Here is a 20,968-nt window from a genome sequence, read left to right as displayed (position 1 = left end):
AATAATCCTTGCGCACATCATTGCAACCTCCAGTGTCATTTTATTTCATAAGAGAAGATTTTCAAGCGTTCTACGTTCTGCTAATTGGATTCATTCACTTGTAAGTGACACACACACTTCTTAGTAAAACTATCTTTTTCAGATTTGATTTTTCAGACTCTGATCATCAACGATCTATTGGAGTATACATAATATCATTGTCTCATTGTGATAAAATTCGTCTATGACAAACCAAGAGAACACTATAAATTCGGTTTGATGACCTTTTTGCAGAAATAGCAAAAGCTTCGTTAGAATCAGATAAGCAAAAATTCCAATTTTTGATTTTTAAAGAGACTTACAAGAAATAAACACAATAAAAGTATTTCTGTGTGTTTCTGCTAATACTATAGTGTTCTAATAGGCTAATTGAAGTGTCACAAAGATCCCCAGTATTTTGAAATGAATCGCAACTATACACAATCATCTTAACAGGGTGTCGGTTTTACCCTAACCATAGGGTGTCGGTTTTACCCCAACAGCGCACATTTTTTTATAAAAGCAATTAAAAATATTGAATTTTTCAAACTCGTCTTCAATGCACCTAGTTGATCATAGGACAGGCCGATAATAATAGGTACTGAAAAATGGGATGATTTGAAAAGCTTTCGTTCGGTTAAAACCTTAAAATCTACCAACGAAATTTTACATCCAGACGAGTATGAACGCTGCTGTCGAATGTTTTGTTAATTTTTATGACATTCGGCGCACTAACGTAAATCCAATTTTTCTTCAAATGCTCTAAATAAACGTACTAATAATATTGTATCATTATGAAATGAATAAAAATTTGATTTCTAGGAAAAGTTGTGGGGTGTCGGTTTTACCCACAGTGTCGGTTTTTCCCACAATTCCCCTACTGAAAAATGGGGTGATTTGAAACGCTTTTGTTCGGTTAAAACCTTAAAATCTACCAACGAAATTTTACATCCAGACGAGTATGAACGCTGCTGGCGTATGTTTTGTTTATTTTTATGACATTCGGCGCACTAACGTAAATCCAATTTTTCTTCAAATGCTCCAAATAAACGTACTAATAATAATGTATCATTATGAAATGAATAAAAATTTGATTTCTAGGAAAAGTTGTGGGGTGTCGGTTTTACCCACAGTGTCGGTTTTTCCCACAATTCCCCTAGTGGTTATGTCCGACTCGGTCAGCTGTTTATCGGCAATCGAAGCTGGCACATCCCAGCACCCGTGGATCCAGGAAGTTGAAAACCTGTTACGAAATCGTCCAGTCAAGGTCTGTTGGATTCGAGGAGGCTGTGAGACTCGCAGGAGATGCTAGGAACATTGCTCCATTAGGTATATCCGTTCCGGGGGCAGACGCCGTCAAATATAATCCGAAACCAACGGTTCAATCGGTGGTCTTCGTCCACTAAAGTTAAGCTTCGGGAAATCAAACTTGACACGGCAAAGCGGGCAGACTGCGAAAACTCGCCTGATCAGCGAGTGTTTACCCGTTTGCGAATAGGGCATACTCGATTGATGCATGAGTTCCTGCTGTAAAAGGCATCCTCATCAGTGTGTGACTGCTGCGGAGTAACCGTTGACGTTCGTCATATGATCCTCTACTGCAGGAAGTATGACGAAGCTAGATGGATGCACAACATCAATTCAACGAGTCTGCGAATGTCTCTAGGCAAAGACGGAGCGAACGAAAAGAACATGCCAAGCTTTCTTAAGGAAGTGAATTTGTATAAAATGTTATAGAATTTTATAATCCTTTTATTTTGAACTGTATTTTATACTGCACTGTTAAATTCCAAAATCAAAAATCTTTCCGACATCGTTGGTCTGTAATGTCGTTAATAAACCACAACAACAACAACGATTTTCATAATTTCTATGTATAGCATGTGAAAAAATGTGATCCTTTTATCGTTTCAGTATTTTTGTTCAATCAAAAACTTTACATCATGAGTATATTTTCAAGGCGTCATTTAAAATTGTAGAAGAAAAAAAACTAAATGAGTTTATTGTGAAAGTAAAGATTGATTGTCGATTAGTGGTAATGAGTCGAAGAAGAAAAGAGCGGGGGTGTCTTTAGTTATTTTACATACTGTCTTTTACCGTGATATTAGCTTCCAGTAATGTGAATATTGTTCATGTTTTCAAGAGTTTAGTCACGATTTTTGGTATATTTTCTTCATGCTGTCGTGTTATTTTATTCATGAAATCACACTCGAGTTTTTGTTCATATCTTCAGAAGGTTGGTCACAATGTTTGTAATTTCTTTGCGAGATTTAGTCATCTTTCATTCTATTCATATAACTATCGCTCATACCTATGATTTGTCGCTGCATGATCTACACAGCACAAATGAATCCATGAATATTGCACCAAATTTTTGGAAACAGTTTACGTTATAATTTCAAGACTCAGAGTTGTATGAAAGTAATTTTTATTAAGGTTATCTTGTAAATTTCTGAACTTTTTCAATGGCACGCGAGAATCAGTTCACGAATTCATGAATATTAGTTTGGGTAGGGGAGACTGAGGAGACTTGATCCCCTTTTTATTTTTCAATCCTACTCCGTGGAATGATACAAAAACTATGTATTTTTTGTAGTTTTATATTGTTTCTAGGGTTGACTAATAATCATAAAAAAATTACATGGAAATATTATACTGAACATGAGCTATGAGCATTTTTGGAAACCATTCTCAAGACAATTTTGTTATTATATTGGCTCTTAATAAGAGGCGAATGACCTTAAGTCCTCTATAATCGAAAGAAAAAATGGCTCCTAATAATAAAACAAAGAAGCTGAAATAATAAAATTAATAATGAAATAATGTGGTACCCTCCCTAATAGGACAAAAATAGGTACCTAACCCCATTCAATGTTATAAATGCATTGTGGTATTGATTAAATTGTTGTGATTACATATTACTATTTTTGTTACTACATATTACGCATCTCTCGCAAGATTTTTTTTACGAATTCCCCAAATCTTTGTGCAATTATTTGAAAGCTGTCGTCATTATGGTTGAGGAACGTCAAATGTGGGATGAATGGTTGCTACGTATACTGTAGTAAACAATTACAGTTAAGTTTCTGTACGATGAAGCGCTCATTTTTGACAGTATTTTTTTGTTATTTTATGGCAACAATGACTTCAATTCTAGAGAAAATTTTCAATAGGACGTAAGTAACAATGAGAGATTCTCTTTGAGGTCTTTCTCTTCTCTTCATTACTCGGCCATTTCAGCATTTACTACTCTACTCTTTGCATAATATTCTAGTAAAAACCGTCGGCTTTCGATATGTACTGGAAAATTAGTGCAAAGTGTTGTGTTAGTTGCGCAACGTCGATCACCGCGCCGTGCACACCCCTGCTTCGAGACGATCGCGAACGCCAGCCCTACCCAACGGTTGACAGGAGGATCGACTACCCTACCCAACCACTGACAAGAGGATCGACTATCAAAAGGTCACACCGGTGTGACGAAACTTCATATATAAAAAATTCATTGCGCGAGGCGAATCCTTAAAATTTATTATTCTAACTTAAACCTAAAAATTTATTACTACATTCCGCTGTACAACTATCTCTACATTTACTCGGTAAGAATTAATTACGCTAAACTAAATACAGTCGAATTAAACATGAATTTGCCCTAAAATAGGACCTACGGTAAAGTTAAAAGGCTTTAGGAAAACGTAACCTAAATTTATTAATTAAAACATCAGGACAGGTACTATTGAAATATCTACTTAGCCTAACTTAAACTAATTTTAAAACATATTTACAAAGGTTTCTACGAATAAGCACTTTATTTCGCTGATTGAATTGTTGCGTGATAGCGAATGGCTACTACAGTGAGTACAATAGTCCTTTATTCCAAGAACCCTAACCTACAATGTTTCTCTTCGTTGTAGAAATTTGTAATTCTTCAATAAAGTCTTCACAAACTCGGCAGTCTCGTTTCTATCACCAACAAATTTACAAATTTTGTATCAAAGGAGTGGCGAGCAGATAGTCACACTGCGTTTTGAAATGCGACGATCCATCAGTGCGGAAGGTAGTTCGACTCGTGCAAGCGGTACGACTAAGAACAACGTTAACAAACCGGTTCACCCGGAGACGCCTAGTCAGTTGGAGAATGACGCCCAGGCCGATTCTAGATCTCAGCTGGTGTCGTCAGTACCGAAAAAGGTAGTCCAATCCCAAAATGGGTCTCAGACGGCTGTTGAAGTTCTTGTACCATCCGGAACGATCGTCACCAAAAAGAAGTGTGTTGGAAAAGGAGCCATTCCTAAAGTGCAAATTAGAGCGCCGAACAAAACGAATATGAAGGCGGCCTATGTCAACATAAAAAACAGCTATGTTAGGCGAAACCCCCCGCGCCGCGTTCGCAAGAGCCGAATTAATAGCTGCCGATTATGCGATGAGCTCGATAACCATAGAATGGTACAGTGTGACGTATGCGATTTTTGGTACCATTTCTCGTGCGTCGAAGTGAGCCAGTCAGTTGAAGAAATACACTGGTCGTGCCCTGGATGTGCAAGCGTGCTTAAAATCAAAACAAACACCGCAATCCCGGTACCGAAAGATGCCCTTGAGACGAAGGAGATCAGTGAGAATCATTCGAAGCAAAGTCTACCGCCTGACGTCACCGTTTCGGCAAAATCGACCGGGAAATCAAGTAAACGCAGCGATAGAAGGAAAATCGAGCTACAGCTACAGAAGCTTGAGGAGGAGCGTAAATGTCAGTTGAAGTATCTGGAGCAGATGTATAGTCTACTGAGAGATCTGGAGAGCGAGATCTCATCTCAGGTGAGCAATCCGGATTCTATACTAGATAATGCGACCAAAGTACAGCAGTGGATAGAAGATACGGAAAATTGCGGTGATGACTCAGGCCTTGTTGACGTAGACCCGGAGGACGAACATGTACCCCGCAAATCTCAGGTACCCCAAAGGCAGAAAGATCCTATGCAAGAGCCGCGGCAAGAACACATTGATCATGTAGCACGACTAGTCAACGAGCTACTGACTATAGAGCGTAGAGCTCCGACTGCGGTTGCAGACCCTATGGGAAACTCCCGAAACCCTCAAGGTAACATGCACGTGGGCATTTCGGTTGCTGAACGTGGTCTGACGAACCCCAGAGCTTTAGAGCAACGGGTAACTATCTCCGAAGCGTGGGCACAGAGATCAGCAATGATTAAACCCCCTATAGCCCAAGACAGAACGTTCGAACGACCAGTTCCTCCGTTGAACCTCCGCGAAGAATCAATTCGAAATCAACCGCGAGCACAGAGATATCCAAACTGCCGCTCCGATGTGCGTACGCAGCGTCTGAATCGGAGGGAGACCGAAACGTTTACGGATGGTTTAGATTTCGTCCCCGGACAAGGATCTACTCCAGTACCTCAATCGCGGCAAAGAATCATACCCCCCGCAATTGGGATGGAAAACGAGGACTTCACATATACGCTGAATCGAAGCCAGCTAGCCGCTAGGCAGGCCGTATCAAAAGACCTACCAGACTTCGGTGGGAATCCAGAAGACTGGCCGCTCTTCTTTTCGATTTTCAATTCTTCGACTCAGCTTTGCGGATTTTCGAACGAGGAAAACATGCTCAGGCTGCGGAAATGCCTCAAAGGAAAGGCGTTGGAAGCAGTAAAGTGCCGCCTGCTACACCCATCGAACGTGCACGGAATAATGTCCACCCTGAAGATGCTATATGGACGACCGGAAACAATCATACAAGCAATCGTCTGGAAGATCCGCTCATTGCCATCGCCTGTCATTGAAAAGCTGGACACTGTGATCCATTTCGCGCTCAGCGTAGAGAATCTAGTTGCAACGGTAGAAGCCTGTGAGATAGGAGATTTCATGTACAATGCGTCCCTGAGGTACGAGTTGGTGGAAAGGTTGCCACCGACGTTAAAGCTGGACTGGGCAAGAAACTCCCGGAACAACCCTAACCCAAATCTCCAGGATTTCAGTATGTGGCTACGCTTCGTTGCTGAGGATGCCAGCACCGTTTCAATCCTGGCCGGCGGTGATAATCGACACAGGACAGCAAAAAGAGAATCTTCATGCAGAAGAGGACTGTCAGTCACACCGAAAACTTTCGAACGCCCCAATGGTGAGCAGAACTTATACTCCAAAGGAGTCAGGCAAAGTATGCGTCGGATGCAAAGGAATCTGTTTAACGCTCGCACAGTGCAAACGATTCAAGGAGCTTAGCTATGATTCAAAGTGGGCAGTAGTGCGGGAGTGTAAAGTTTGTCGGAAGTGCTTACGAAAGCACAATGGCCCGTGCAAACAGAAAAGGGTGTGCGGTACCGACGGCTGCTCATACCTGCACCATCCTCTTCTACACGATGAAGGAAAGCACTCGTCGACATCATCCTCCACCCCGGCCAGAACAGCTCCACAAACTCAAAGGAATCATGCTACCAGCACCATTTGTAACGTTCACCAAGGGCAGTCCGAGATCCTGTTCAGAATCGTACCAGTTCTCCTTTATGGTCCATCAAAGATGGTACGAACCTATGCCTTTATAGACGACGGATCTGAACTCACGCTGATGGAGCAGAGTTTAGCTGACGAATTGGGAGTACAAGGACCCACAAAGTCTCTATGCCTGCGATGGACCGGTGGCGCTAACAGAACGGAAGATCTGTCTCAGAAAGAAAACTTCCAGATTTCAAGCGTCACAAACCCCTCCAAGAAGCTTTCGCTTCGCGAAGTACACACAGTCGGAAGTCTAGGGCTTCGGCCGCAGACGTTACTGATGCCGGAGATGCTAGCAAAGTACCGACATCTGGTGGGTTTGCCGGTGGAATCGTACCAGGAAGTCAGCCCCCGACTTCTCATTGGGCTCGATCACGCCAGCTTGGGAAACGTGATGAACTACCGTGAAGGTATGCCGAATGAACCCATAGCAGTCAAAACTCGGCTAGGGTGGATGATTTTTGGATGCTGCTCCAGCGCGAGAAATGGCACCAGCCAAATCAATCATCACAGTCTTCAATTATGTCAATGCGAGATGACATCAGACGAGGTACTGCACGAAGCCATGAAACGGTACTTCTCGCTCGATAGTCTTGGAATTAGTAAACCAAACAAACTGCTACTATCCAACGACGATCAAAGAGCGAACGAGCTGCTGCAATCGTTGACCAGATATACGAACGGTCGTTACGAGTCCGGCCTTCTATGGCGATACGATAACGTCAGACTCCCGGACAGCAGGGCAATGGCGCTTCGGCGATGAGAATGCCTCGATCGGCGGATGCAGAGGGATGACAACCTAGCTCAGGAACTGACCTCAAAAATTAACGACTACCTAGGCAAAGGCTATATTAGGAAACTTACTGAAGAGGAACTAAAACTGGTACCTTCCGATGTTTCCGGTAGTGAACCCTAACAAACCCGGCAAAATAAGACTCGTCTGGGACGCGGCCGCTACTTCATACGGAGTCTCATTGAATTCCGTACTTCTCAAGGGACCCGATCAGCTAACGTCTTTAATGTCCGTCCTGATTCAATTTCGTGAGTTCCGTGTGGCGGTTTCCGGGGACATCCGGGAAATGTATCATCAAGTCCGGATGAGACCTGCGGATCAGCACTATCAACGTTTTCTGTGGAAGGAGAAGGTAGCTGACAAAAATCCCAGCACGTATGTTATGCAGGTCATGTCGTTCGGGGCGTGCTGCTCCCCCAGTACAGCACAGTTTGTTAAAAACGCCCACGCAAGGAAATTCGAGCACGAAGACCCGGATGCCGTTCACGCTATCGTTCACCAGCACTACGTTGATGACATGCTGATCAGTGCAGAAACGGAGGAGAAAGCAGTACAACTAGCAGCTGGGGTAAAAAAGATACACGAATCCGGAGGCTTTGAGATGCGAAACTGGGTCTTAAATTCACCGGCAGTCGTTGCTGCTTTAGAAGGACAGGAAACTGCGGAAAAAAGCATGAGCATTGGAGAAGCAGACACAACCGAGAAAGTTCTTGGGATGTGGTGGGATACTACCGCAGATTGTTTTACGTACAAGCTCTCTACCAGACATGATCCCGACCTACTATCCGGAAAAAAGCGACCGACGAAACGTGAGGTCTTACGCACGTTGATGATGGTCTTTGACCCGCTCGGCCTGATCAGCCACTACATGATGTTCCTACGTATCCTTTTACAAGAAATCTGGAGAGCATCCATCGACTGGGATGAGCAAATCCACGACTCTCATTTTCAAAAATGGCTCAAATGGTTACAGATCCTACCTCGAGTGGTCGATATTAAAATACCCCGATGCTTCCGGACTACTACATCAGTAAAAAAAGTAACCTCGTTGAAATTCATATATTTGTAGACGCGAGTGAGAATGGATTTGCAGCAGTTGTCTACCTACGCTTCCAAGAAGGGAACACAGTTGAATGCGCACTAGTTGGGGCAAAAACCAGGGTTGCACCACTAAAATTTCTATCAATACCCCGGTCCGAACTACAAGCAGCCGTTATTGGAGTAAGACTGGCGGATACAATTATGGGGTCTCTCTCTATAAAGGTCCAGCAACGCTACTTCTGGACAGACTCCAGAGATGTCATGTGCTGGCTCTATTCGGATCATCGTCGGTACAGCCAATACGTCGGAACGCGAATTAGTGAAATCCTTGAAACGACCAATCTACCAGAATGGCGATGGGTTCCGACGAAACTAAACGTAGCAGATGACGGACCTAAGCAACTCTAGTCGATGGTTTCGTGGACTCGATTTTCTATGGAAATCAAAAGAAGAGTGGCCACCCAGATTGCCAACGTTTGGAGCTACCGACACAGAGTTACGTCCACACCTGCAACTTCACATTAAGGTTCCCGAACCGATTATCGATGTAGACGGATTTAGCCAATGGAGCACTCTTATGAAAACCACAGCATACGTATTCAGAGCGATTAGTAACTTCCAGCGTCCTATTCACAATATTCCCAAATCCACTGGACCGCTCACACACGACGAGTTAGTCCAGGCCGAGTGCTATCCCGACCAGAAGGAAATAACACAATTATTACTCATGCTGATATTTTGTTACGAAAAATTTTCTATCAAATTTTGTTATAAAGTTGAAACCGTTAGGTGTTAAAATAACAAAAATTCTAACAAAAAATTCTCTACGAATATCACATTTATAACAAATGTTGATAGCAATATAACACGATCATAACAACATGAGATAGCATAATTGACCCCAACATAGCTTGTATTACTTGTTGTATAATGTCAATGATTTTAGCGTGCACGTCTAAAAATAGAAATCGAGAAAAATAAAGCATACATTAGGGCGCTTTTTGCTTTGGAGCAAAAAGCTTCACGCAGCAAAAGCTTTTATAAGCATTGTCAAATGATTGCATACCTGCTGGCTGATTGTTATTATTAGTATATGACACTCATATTATTATTTGTCGATATTGCTGCTTTGAACCTGGGTATTCTGAGTTTGATGGGGAAGTTTCCTGCATGAACCAACGACGTTGTTTTCGACTGAGGTTTAATGTTAGCATAATATTCCACGCATCCGTCAAGGGCAAAACGATTATAGATGCAGAAGACGTTTCTAGAACGCACACATTGAACCTTGCCCAAGCCTAAGTGCTGTTTGTTTTCCTTGTGTCATACGCTTTGTTTTTATTCAGTTTCACTCACTAATACAGCTGCCTGTATGACGATAGACTGAATAGCTTTGTAATATCTTTTCAGATTATGAAATAGGGGCCATTTTTAGATTCTAAATAGTGCGCTTTGGCGCTTCTCTTGTACGTACGTGTTTTGGTTTTTAGAAATAATGTCGATGCGACATGGTAATATTGAGCGGATATTTTACGTAAATTATTTTACGAAGAATACAACAAATCTTATTTAGGATTCCGCATAGATTCAAAGCAACAAATGAGTTTTGAGGTTTCAAAATAAGTCTCTTTTGGGGATTTGTTATTGGCATTTTTGATATGGGGAAGACTAAAGAAACCAGTACAATTTGATTTCAATTCGCGTTTCTTTTTTTCATTTGGACTGCTTGATACTTCCTGCATATTCTTCGAAATAAGTTTTATAGGAAAATTATAATCTTTATAGAAAAGCTCTTTGATAACTTCACGTTTTCAAAGCTTTTTATGGTAATGTCTTTAATATTTAAATCATACGCCTCCTACTCGAAGTTATGTGTCCGAAGAGTGTCTCAGAAAATAGGAAATGTCATCTCTTAATCCAACTGCGACCAAGTAAGTCAATCAAACACCTCACTGACAAGTTCTCCGACCAATTGCATCTAAAACTTGTCTATACTCAAAACGCGGAATTTTGAAAATCCTAATAAAAAATCAAAAGCTTCGAAAATGCGCTTTAAAAAGTTGAATTACGACGCATAAAAAGAGACTTCAGTGTATAAGCAAATAGACTGTCATTTATGTAACCGTTAGCATTCAAAGATAATTGTGAAAGAATATATAACTTACTGTAACATCATCGTTGTATGCGTACATTAATATCATATTATTAATCCAATGATAGCACCAGAAGATATAATCTTGATATAAGTTTTCTTGCATTCCTGATCGGTATATCATAAAGATAACACAGAGAGTAATAAATATCAACATGAGATATAAATTTGATAGTTTTCTGTTATGATGTTCTGATCGGGATTTATACCAGATCGCCCAGAGAAGCGTTTACAGCGAGGAGATTGCAATTTTGTCCGCAAACGAACCAGAGCATTTGAAAAACAAAATATGCAAAAGCAATCCGCTTTTTGGTCTTCATCCGTTCATAGATGAGAAGGGGGTCCTAAGGAATCGCGGGCGAACGAACGCTTGTAAGTTTATTGATAGTAGTGTAGCTAATCCAATCATCCTACCCCGAAAACATAGCGTAACCAAACTTCTGGTGATGGACGCTCATCAAAGGTTTCTACATCAAAATCACGAGACCATAATAAATAAGGTAAAACAACGCTACTACATTCCCCGTTTGAAGGTCCTCTACAAATCAGTACGCAACAGCTGCCAGTTCTGCAAAAATGAACGCGCTCGTCCGCGGGCACCGATGATGAGCGACCTACCAGCCTCACGCCTAGCAGCCTACAGCCGCCCTTTCAGCCACATCGGGGTGGATTACTTCGGTCCAATGACAGTACGCATTGGTCGTCGAACGGAGAAACGCTGGGGTGTCCTCGTAACCTGCCTCACCGTACGTGCCATCCATTTAGAAGTTGCACATTCTCTCACAGCTGACTCATGCATTATGGCTATACGCAACGTAATCGCTCGGAGAGGAGCACCAATCACCATATATAGCGACCGTGGTACAAACTTTGTCGGAGCTAACAAGGAACTAAAAGCAGCACTCGCCGAGCTGAACCACGAGAAGATTGTAGCAGAGTTTACCACGCCACACACGAGGTGGAGTTTCATCCCTCCCCTGTCTCCTCATATGGGAGGAGCATGGGAAAGGCTAATTCGCACAGTCAAACAAAATCTGAGTAAGCTGCTTCCAAATCGTTTGCCAACCGATGAAAGTCTAAGGAGCACACTCATAGAAGTAGAATGCATCGTGAACTCACGACCTCTGACCGATATTCCACTTGATGATGATCAATCTCCCGTATTAACACCGAACCACTTCATCTTTGGATCGTCTAATGGACTGCCTCCATGGACTTGTTTCGACGACAACCCTGAATTTTTGAAACAGAACTGGCGACTAGCGCAAACCATGGCAAACCAGTTCTGGCGTCAGTGGCTCCGTGACTACCTTCCTTCTCTGACCCGCAGAACAAAGTGGTTCACGAAAGTGAAACCAATCGAGATCAACGACATTGTAGTCATCGTCGACGAAAGGCTTCCTCGCAATTGCTGGCCCAAAGGACGGGTGATTGCTACCAAGGTTTCACCAGATGGGCAAGTCAGGTGGGCCACACTGCAAACGTCTAACGGAATATATGAGCGACCAACAGTTAAGCTTGCGGTACTCGACGTTGACGTAGGAAGGAATGCATCTCATGCGGATCTTCGCTGCATTGAAGGGGGGAGTGTTAGTTGCGCAACGTCGATCACCGCGCCGTGCACACCCCTGCTTCGAGACGATCGCGAACGCCAGCCCTACCCAACGGTTGACAGGAGGATCGACTACCATAAGGTCAGCCCTACCCAACCACTGACAAGAGGATCGACTATCAAAAGGTCACACCGGTGTGACGAAACTTCATATATAAAAAATTCATTGCGCGAGGCGAATCCTTAAAATTTATTATTCTAACTTAAACCTAAAAATTTATTACTACATTCCGCTGTACAACTATCTCTACATTTACTCGGTAAGAATTAATTACGCTAAACTAAATACAGTCGAATTAAACATGAATTTGCCCTAAAATAGGACCTACGGTAAAGTTAAAAGGCTTTAGGAAAACGTAACCTAAATTTATTAATTAAAACATCAGGACAGGTACTATTGAAATATCTACTTAGCCTAACTTAAACTAATTTTAAAACATATTTACAAAGGTTTCTACGAATAAGCACTTTATTTCGCTGATTGAATTGTTGCGTGATAGCGAATGGCTACTACAGTGAGTACAATAGTCCTTTATTCCAAGAACCCTAACCTACAATGTTTCTCTTCGTTGTAGAAATTTGTAATTCTTCAATAAAGTCTTCACAAACTCGGCAGTCTCGTTTCTATCACCAACAGTGTTGTAATGACGTCGTAATAAACGAAAGAGAAAGTAAACAAAGAGAGGCTCTCAATGTTACTTACGTCCTATTGAAAATTTTCTCTAGAATTGTTCTGGTGTGAATTGGTTATTTTCAGTGGTGTGTATGAAGCATGGCGAAGGGGATCAAATCTCCACGAATTTGAAGGGATCAAGTGAACCCATAGCATCTATTTCAGCAACTTTAGTACAAGTATAGTTGAACAAAAAATCAGCTCAATCATAACGTATTCATATAATTGACATTCTCATGTAATTCTTTATGCAAAAGTATAGTATGTAGTGGGTGACTTTACCAATTGTATAGCAGTTTGAAAATTTAGAAAATAAATCTTCTTCAGTTCTTCTGAGATCTTTTTCTTTGAATCGGTAAAAATTCGGTAACACATGTCCAATTTATTTTTTTGTGTTAAAGAAACTTATGTTTAGATAAAGCTGCGCAACTTTCTAGTATATTCGATTAATGTATTCTGATCCGCCTTTGAGTTACAATGATGGGATCAATCTCCCCGGGGATCAAGTCTCCTCAGTCTCCCCTACTGTGAAAATATTAAGATCTTGTACAACATTGCCTGTTTCATGAAGTATGTAATGAAAATGGAATCTTTTTCTGTTATTGTGTAAATTATTTCAGGACCACGAAAGGATTACCGTGTATAATGAACTAAAAATCATCAATCAGTTCGCAAGGCATGAACGAACTGATTCACAACTACAAAAACCACATCAAAAACAACAGATCGGAAACCATGACTGAAATTTACAAAAAAGCAAATATTTCGACAAATAAAATTAAACATGATTAAAAACATGATTTTTGTTCACGGTCCTGCTTTTGTAACGCATAAACGTGATTGTTTAGAATTCACGGAATTTGGGAACACATGTTTTTCGTGCAATAGTAACTGTTGGTTAGAGTAGCGTCATTGTTCACGTAATGGCTCAACTGGTAAGGTGAAAATTGAGGCACTCGATGCGAGTTTTTGTTGCGCTCAAACACGAGTATCTCACATTTTCCAGTATTTTTTTTAGTTTTATATTGGTTCTTACGACCGAAGCAAAGCTGTTTAATTCGACCCTAAACTAAAACTACCATTTCGGCTTCGCCCAGCTGGTCAGTATCTGATTCAACTTATCACCATAGTTTCTGTTACAGACCTAAGGCAAAACATGACAATGAGGGGAGGAGGGTTCGTTTTTGTCCCAATTTTACGTCAGAATCTTCCAATTGCTGATTTGTTGATTCTGACAACTTGCACCATAGGAAATGTTACAGTGGGGATAAAGAAATGATGTTTGGCAGTGTAATTATATTTATAGGAAAATACAGTCATTACTTTGGACAAATAATCTATTGCCCGTAATCGCATATTTGTCCCGTTTTCTATGGGATTTCCTATCTTTATAGGACTGATTTGCGATCATGGGCAGTATAAATGTCGTCAAATGAGTAAAAATGATCAAAATGAGCAGAAATCGTGCGGTAAAGTAGAACAGGTATTTACCATAGATTTGCCGTATTTGTGGTTGAACAATATTTAAAAATAAACCAATCCCAGATCTAAAATTTTGCAAAAAATGGCTTTATTAAACTATTCTAGACACCCATGACATAAAAAACAGTGCACTTCTTCAATATAGTGGATTCAAGATACCAAATATTTCAGATATAAATTAAAGCAACATGAATCCATTTTTATTAATAAAAGTAGCAACATTGTTCGGAAGATTTCGGCAGAGGTGAATTATATCAAAAGAAGAACGTCGAAGGAAAAAATAAGAAGCCGATTGTCACGTCTTGTCTTAGGTACGCCTACAGACGCTTTATACACAGACTTGCGGAGACAAAAACAGTAAAACTAGCAACTATGCATGTAGACTGGCATCACAATAGATTCCATAAGCTTTGCATGCATTTCCTCCTATACTTCCCCTTACAAAACCATCATGCTCTTGGGGCTGCACTTTTTGACAGTCCGTTTGGCTGCTATTTTGTATAAAGTTTCTGTAGTACAGACTAGTTCGTCGATTCAAAAAATTTAAGTTGCATAGCAATTATACTTACATTATTCTGTGGCAATGGGAAATCATGCAAACTTCTGTCAATCCCTAGCAGACTGCTGCCGTTCGGTCTATTTCGCCTACGTTGAAGCTTTTTTTAGCCCGTCCATTTATGACTTGAGAAACTTTGCGCCACTTGATCGCATCCAGACGGCCTTGCACGGATTGTAACCAGGCTTCTGTCACCCACGCAAGAACAGCTCACGAGTTACGAAGCAACAACTACAACTACCACAAGCAACCACCGAAATGGCTTCGTTTCTTTATATGAATATTGAACCAACACAGTAATAACTCCACCTCAACTAATATTCAAATAATAATAATAATAACAACAGCACTGCCACCAGATGATAATCAGTGCGATTGAGGTGACACTAGTAAAAACACAGGAAAAATTGCAAGTTATCATTACAGCAAAGCTCAGATCACAAGAAAATATTTTCCATCTTTCTATTTTCTTATCTTCAACCCGCTGCCAATTGATGGTATTTCACTCTCCACTTTTCTTAATGGTTGCTATGGAAGACTGTAGAGCGCAATCTACCGTCAAGATCGGATACTGTTGTTTTATCAGTTGCCAACTGTGCTTGTTCAAAGGCTTCCCTACAGCTTTTTCTTCATTCGTGCACTGCGTTTTGATTAGCTTTTCGCTTCTTCCGCTTAATTTTATACACATCAATATTTTATGCTCTCTTCTTGTTTTCATTCAACCTTTTTTTTCCTGTTATTCTTCTTTGCAGTGGCATTTAATTTTGCTGCCTATATTTTATTTTATCAAGCATTCCTCCACTGCGCTGTCGCAAAGTATGTTGTGGATCTTAAAACATACATGAAACGCACTGCGCCAATCACCTTTCTTCTTCCACTTGTTGGAATTCTTCGGATCTTCCCGTTTGCTCGCTTTAAACCCCGAACACTTTTCCCAAGAGCTCTAGGAGCAACGAAAAAAGAAAAAAAAGACTTAACACACTTGACTGTTGAATCTTTCTCCACGCGCGCACATTTACGGACACACAACCACACACACAATCACAAAACAGGCAATGACGTGAATTTGTAACAATTTTCCTTTCCCTCGTTTCGATTGTTTTTCTTCTTTTTTCCTTTCTTTCTCCACTCCACTCACTTTATTGATTATCTGTCACTCTTCTCTTAAACGTTGTTATCGCGATTTCAATTCAACTTTTGACGATAACACATCTCCTCCTTTCGCATGAGGCGCACGGTTTCCCCGGGATCTTGTTTCGCCATCGGTGATCAGACGTGGGACAAGCGCGCAGTGCAGAGAAGAAAAAAAAACTTGTACCGTTTCCGGAGTTTTGTTTCTCCGATTGACTCTTTGAACACTGGCTCGTACAGGTTGCCGAGAAAAAAAAAATGATAATTTAATGTTACTTGCAAAACTTGAACAGGAATGTTTTAGTCAGTGTTGTCTGAACTAGTCCTAGATTTGAATCCTTGTGTAGATCTACTCTGCACACCGAGTATTTCGAGAATGACACTCGCTATCAAACAGAAAAACTGTAATTACGGATCCCAAATCCACCTGGCGAATGGTGTCCGTGTTCGAAAAAAAAAATCACTCAAGCAGCTGGCGAATTAAAAGCTGCTCGACTACTACTGTTCAGTGGCACCAGCGACAACGGCATCGATCGACTACTGGTTGGGAAGGCTCTCGCGTGCTACTGGCTTTTGTGGTTATTAGAGGCTCCTTGCCTTGTACCGTGGGGCCTACAGTGGGCCTGTTCGGATGAGATGCTGTTATGTCTACGCTCAACTCTCTACTGGTTAAATCTATCTCTGATTATTTTAAAATTCTCCACACTCCACCCCAGGGCGCATTCCCCAGTTTCACTTCACTCAGGTATCGAGTAAATGTTGATCTGCAAGAGGAGAACCTGCTACTGCTGGCTGTGGATAACTACTATACAACAACACTCGACTACTGCTGGTGTGAATGCTTGCCAATCTTACCAGCTCTGGTCTCCACCACTTGCCATCTGGTGACTGTAACGGAGGTTGAGGTGATCAGGTCTAACTAACCCTTTCGAGAATGGTTGACTCGGTAGGCATACGCGCGTCCCAACTCATTACAGTTCGTGTCTTCACCGGATAGCGATTTGAGTGTTGTTTCTATCATTTATGATCTCTCGCTGTGCGTTAAAGCCTAATACATTATGCGCAAGGGGGTTTTGTCGGCCAAAACTGGATTGGACAAGCTTGGACAAACGGTTGTAAACCCGTTCATGTCCATGTAGCAAACGATCGTAAGAATTTAGAAGTAGCAAAAGTTCTTCGGAGGATGGCCTTTCGAGTTATCTGCTCTCGTATGAAAATTTATATTTTGCTGATCACGAACAGGACCAAAGTTTTGGGTTTCCCAACGCCCCACCCCATACTTAATAGAAAAGTTATCTCAAAAACCAAAAAATCACCTTTAATAGAAAAGTTATCTCAAAAACCAAAAAATCACCTTTAATAGAAAAGTTATCTCAAAAACTTAACGTAGAGGTTAGGTATTTTTAACATAGAATGTGCATGCAAAATTTGAAATAAATCGGTTAAGTAGTTTTTGAATGGCAGTTAACACCGCAAATCGTGGTTTTTCCAGAGACGTTCAACAAAAAGTTGTATCACCGAGTCGCTTGTCGATATTTTTGTATGAACAAAATTACGGAATGTTATTGAAACGATGCTTTATAATACACAAAAGTATGGTCAGTTTGCTTCAACTAACGTTACAATTTTTTGTACCCGATGAACACATGAGCTCTGTTTGTCGTACACGGAATAAAATATCAATTCATAACTAATTAAAATTTAATAATAATTGTAATTTCAAGGGAGAAACCAATCTTGAAAATAGCAAAAAAAAAATTGTGAAAAATAGCAATTTTTATTTCAAATGAGTACAACTGTCTCGAAAATTCAACGTAGGGCTAAGGTATCTTATACAAAGAATGTGTATGCAAACAGGGCAGGCAGAACACTTTTTTCCCGAGTGGGTAGTAAGATTCGGAGTGATTTCTCCCGTACTGACGAAAGTTCAGCCAGGCCCGATGAGAGGGGGAGGCAGCCAGGGCAATTGCCCTGACGCCCGGGTCGTATTTGGGGGCCCGCGTTTTTACCCGGAAGATGGGCGAACACGTCCGGTATATACAGAAGAGCAATATAAATAGCAATACTAATTTCTTTGTAATCATTCGCTTTATTAAATTGTTATATGATAAAAGTATAAAAAAATGCAAACTTTATTTGACAGTTGACATTTGTTAAAACAAACGTTCTTAAGGGAGTTGCTTACTTTGTGTACAAGTTAAAAACCGTGTTTTATTGCTTGAATCGACGGAATACACTACAAAATATTAAGAAGCCAATTCAAAGTATTTTCGAAGAAAGCAATAGAGCGCCAAATAGAAATGTAAGCGTACGGAAAAAACGCATCCGTCCTCTTCTACGTTCGCTTTTTGCTGGTGGTGCTGGTTGTTGGCTTGGAGACACTGGGCGTGATTGTTGTTTAGTGAATATTTGTTACTGTCAGATCCGTAGATATTGGTTTTGCGGTCCTTTGTGGTTTGGCATAAGATAGCAGTGTGTTGTTTACGGTTATGGTAGATGTACTTTTCTTAGCTGCTTTTGCATAAAGTTTTCCGTGGTGCAGCGTCTTTTTGTAAAATTCGCGCATAGGAATTTACCATGGTTGCATAACCAGTATTGTCTGATGAAACGTCCCATTTTTGGTGGATCCGCATAAAATGGTTACGTATGAAAAAGTTGGTTTGTACGGAAGCATTCCCACCACAAGAACAAAGTTAGGGGTAGCCGCGAATATGCGAAACTACAGCTCTTATGGAAGCCACTTCTCCGTATCAAATTTGTTAATCACGATGTCCGGGGCGTGTGGAGATAATTCGTGTAAGCACATCTCTCTAGAGTCCTTGCCTATATATACGGGGATGATGTTGTTAATGTGGTAGTTTTCGTTGGTGTGCTGCACGTTGTTCCACGAAACAAACTACTGTGCCCCTTGATGTTTGATATGGTGCATTTGCAGGGTGTTAACTTCTCCCGGACTGAGCTCAATCTGCACATTTAGTAATTGTTTCACTTTCAGAGTTGCTGGTCTCACAGGACCTTTCCAAGAATCAACAGCAACACAATTCGTCTGCAGTCGTTTTTGCCGTGTATCTATAGCAGAACGGTTTTTAGTTTCTACTCTGGGCGAGATGAGAAGGTAGACTGACCCGGTGATTAAAATGGATAATTTTAGTATTTTTGTATTTTTATAGCACGCACAGGGAATTTTTCTTCGAAAAGTGGATTGTGTTGAGATAGAACGGTGATTTTGGGCCTCACCTAAGTGACCACGAAGCATTATTTAATGGCTTTAGATATGTTCTATATTTGTATACTAAACATATGCTTTACGGCGTCATAGTTCTATAGAGATCATTAAAACACTTAACACTTATTGTGCTAGAATAGAGCTAGTTCAGAAGCACCTTAATGGCTGTCAGCAATGTTAATATAGAGCCGTTTAAAAATAACTTTTCCTTCTTTATCAATACAGCAAAAGAAAAAATAAACTTTCGATAACACACTCACCCCTCTGCTCTTATTTCGTTTGACGTGCCGACTGTTTAAATAGACGATTTAGTGCCTATAGAAATGGGGTTCTATCCACAGGCGAAAAGCTGATCTCAATGTGGTATACGCGTTTGATCACTGATCTGTGAGAAGATTTGCTTGTATATTCGGTTTATTCCAAACTCTACCTAGACGTTTAGTTGAATTTTTTTCGAAGAATCGTGCAGAATTTGCATTTTGATTTTACGTTTATTGTATCATCATTTATTACAGGAAGGCATACGAGTTTAGGTGATTATTGGAACGCATAGGTATATTGGTTATTGTTCGATGTCTTAGAGCACTATAATAATATTATATATTTGCACTTAGAGTTTTCTAAAAAAGCTTCATAGCATTTATCTACACCAGCTTTTTAGTATGATGTGTATGTTCTGTATGTCGATATAGTGCTAGATGGAATCCCATTTCTACAGGTACTAAATCGCCAATTTAAACAGTCGACATGTCAAACAAAAGAAGAGAGGAGGGGTGGGTACGTTATCGAAAGGTAATTTTTTCTTTTGCTGTGTTGATAAAGAAGGGAAGTTATTTAAAAAAACACAGCTCTATGTTAACATTGCTCACAGCCATTAAGGTGCTTCTGAACTAGCTCCATTATGGCACATTCTTTCGTCTTTTCCAACACTAAGTACGGTTTAATGATCTCCATAGAACTATGAAGCCGTAAAGAATATGTTTTGTATCCGAATTTAGAACATATCAAAAGCCATTAAATAATACTTCGTGGTCTCTTGGGTATATTCCTTACCCCTAACCTTACCACTTCACCAATCCTTCCCGTCAGGAAAATCATGAAAGGACGATGCATGGTAAAGCACGAATCTTCGATCAACATGGGGAACGTGCCATTTGAGCTAGAGGCTACTTATTTCTGATTCCTGAGTACCCGCAAATTGAAAAACTCGTAGCTAATAGAAATAGGAAGCTGTCGAAATTTCACCTGTCTGGCACGCTATCTGTGGATGTGGCAATATGAGTCAACCGGAGACTAGTAGAAACCACGGATTTACGAAATTCTCATGGCTGAAGAGATACTAACTCATACTGAACTAGAGGGCTTAGGTTTAAAAGGGCCCAGCAGTAATACAAACATTGGGGCCCGACGCGGCTCTCGACGGCCCTGAGTTCAGCTATGGAGTGTGTAAGTGAAAACTAAAATTCCCTGATAATATCTGGTGGCTATTTGGAAACACCCTTTATTAACAGGGCTGTATGTCTGACGATTCAGCGAAATTGTGTTTGTTGAATACAAATACTACAAATGGTCGGTGTGAGGTCAGACCGGACTAAGTGACAAAATATTGATTTCGAGAAAAACGGGTTTAAAGTTTGAATCGCAGCATCCTCTACGTTATAATTGGAAATTATTTTTTGCCATAATTCTTGTTTACGGTTACATATTTCAAATCTGGCAAACGTCGAATGTAGTTGAAGAAATTCTTTATCCAGTGTTATCATTATCTCATTTTTTGATGTTT

At 40.7% G+C, this 20,968-nt stretch overlaps 1 protein-coding gene and 2 long non-coding RNA genes across 3 annotated transcripts in view; 2 read left to right on the top strand and 1 right to left on the bottom strand.

Moving 5' to 3' along the window:
* The window catches only part of LOC131681962 (protein decapentaplegic), a 157,157-nt gene extending 140,456 nt beyond the window's left edge, over positions 1-16,701 (bottom strand). Inside the window, exon 1 of the mRNA XM_058963085.1 lies at positions 14,842-16,701. Within this exon, the coding sequence (XP_058819068.1) occupies positions 14,842-14,867 (26 nt within the window). The 5' untranslated portion in view covers positions 14,868-16,701. The remainder of the gene's footprint in view (positions 1-14,841) is intronic.
* On the top strand, positions 3,538-3,833 carry LOC131681964 (uncharacterized). Its single transcript, XR_009303996.1, has 3 exons — positions 3,538-3,614; positions 3,677-3,745; positions 3,805-3,833. It is a non-coding gene; the product is annotated as an uncharacterized LOC131681964 (long non-coding RNA).
* LOC131681963 (uncharacterized) lies at positions 11,911-12,596 on the top strand. Its single transcript, XR_009303995.1, has 3 exons — positions 11,911-12,377; positions 12,440-12,508; positions 12,568-12,596. It is a non-coding gene; the product is annotated as an uncharacterized LOC131681963 (long non-coding RNA).
* Positions 16,702-20,968: the final 4,267 nt, after the last annotated feature.

The sequence above is a fragment of the Topomyia yanbarensis genome, chromosome 2 (genome assembly GCF_030247195.1).
Source record: "Topomyia yanbarensis strain Yona2022 chromosome 2, ASM3024719v1, whole genome shotgun sequence".
Classification (NCBI taxonomy): Eukaryota; Metazoa; Arthropoda; class Insecta; order Diptera; family Culicidae; genus Topomyia; species Topomyia yanbarensis.
Note: the sequence above shows the minus strand (reverse complement) of the source record. Positions and strands in the feature narration are given on the sequence as shown.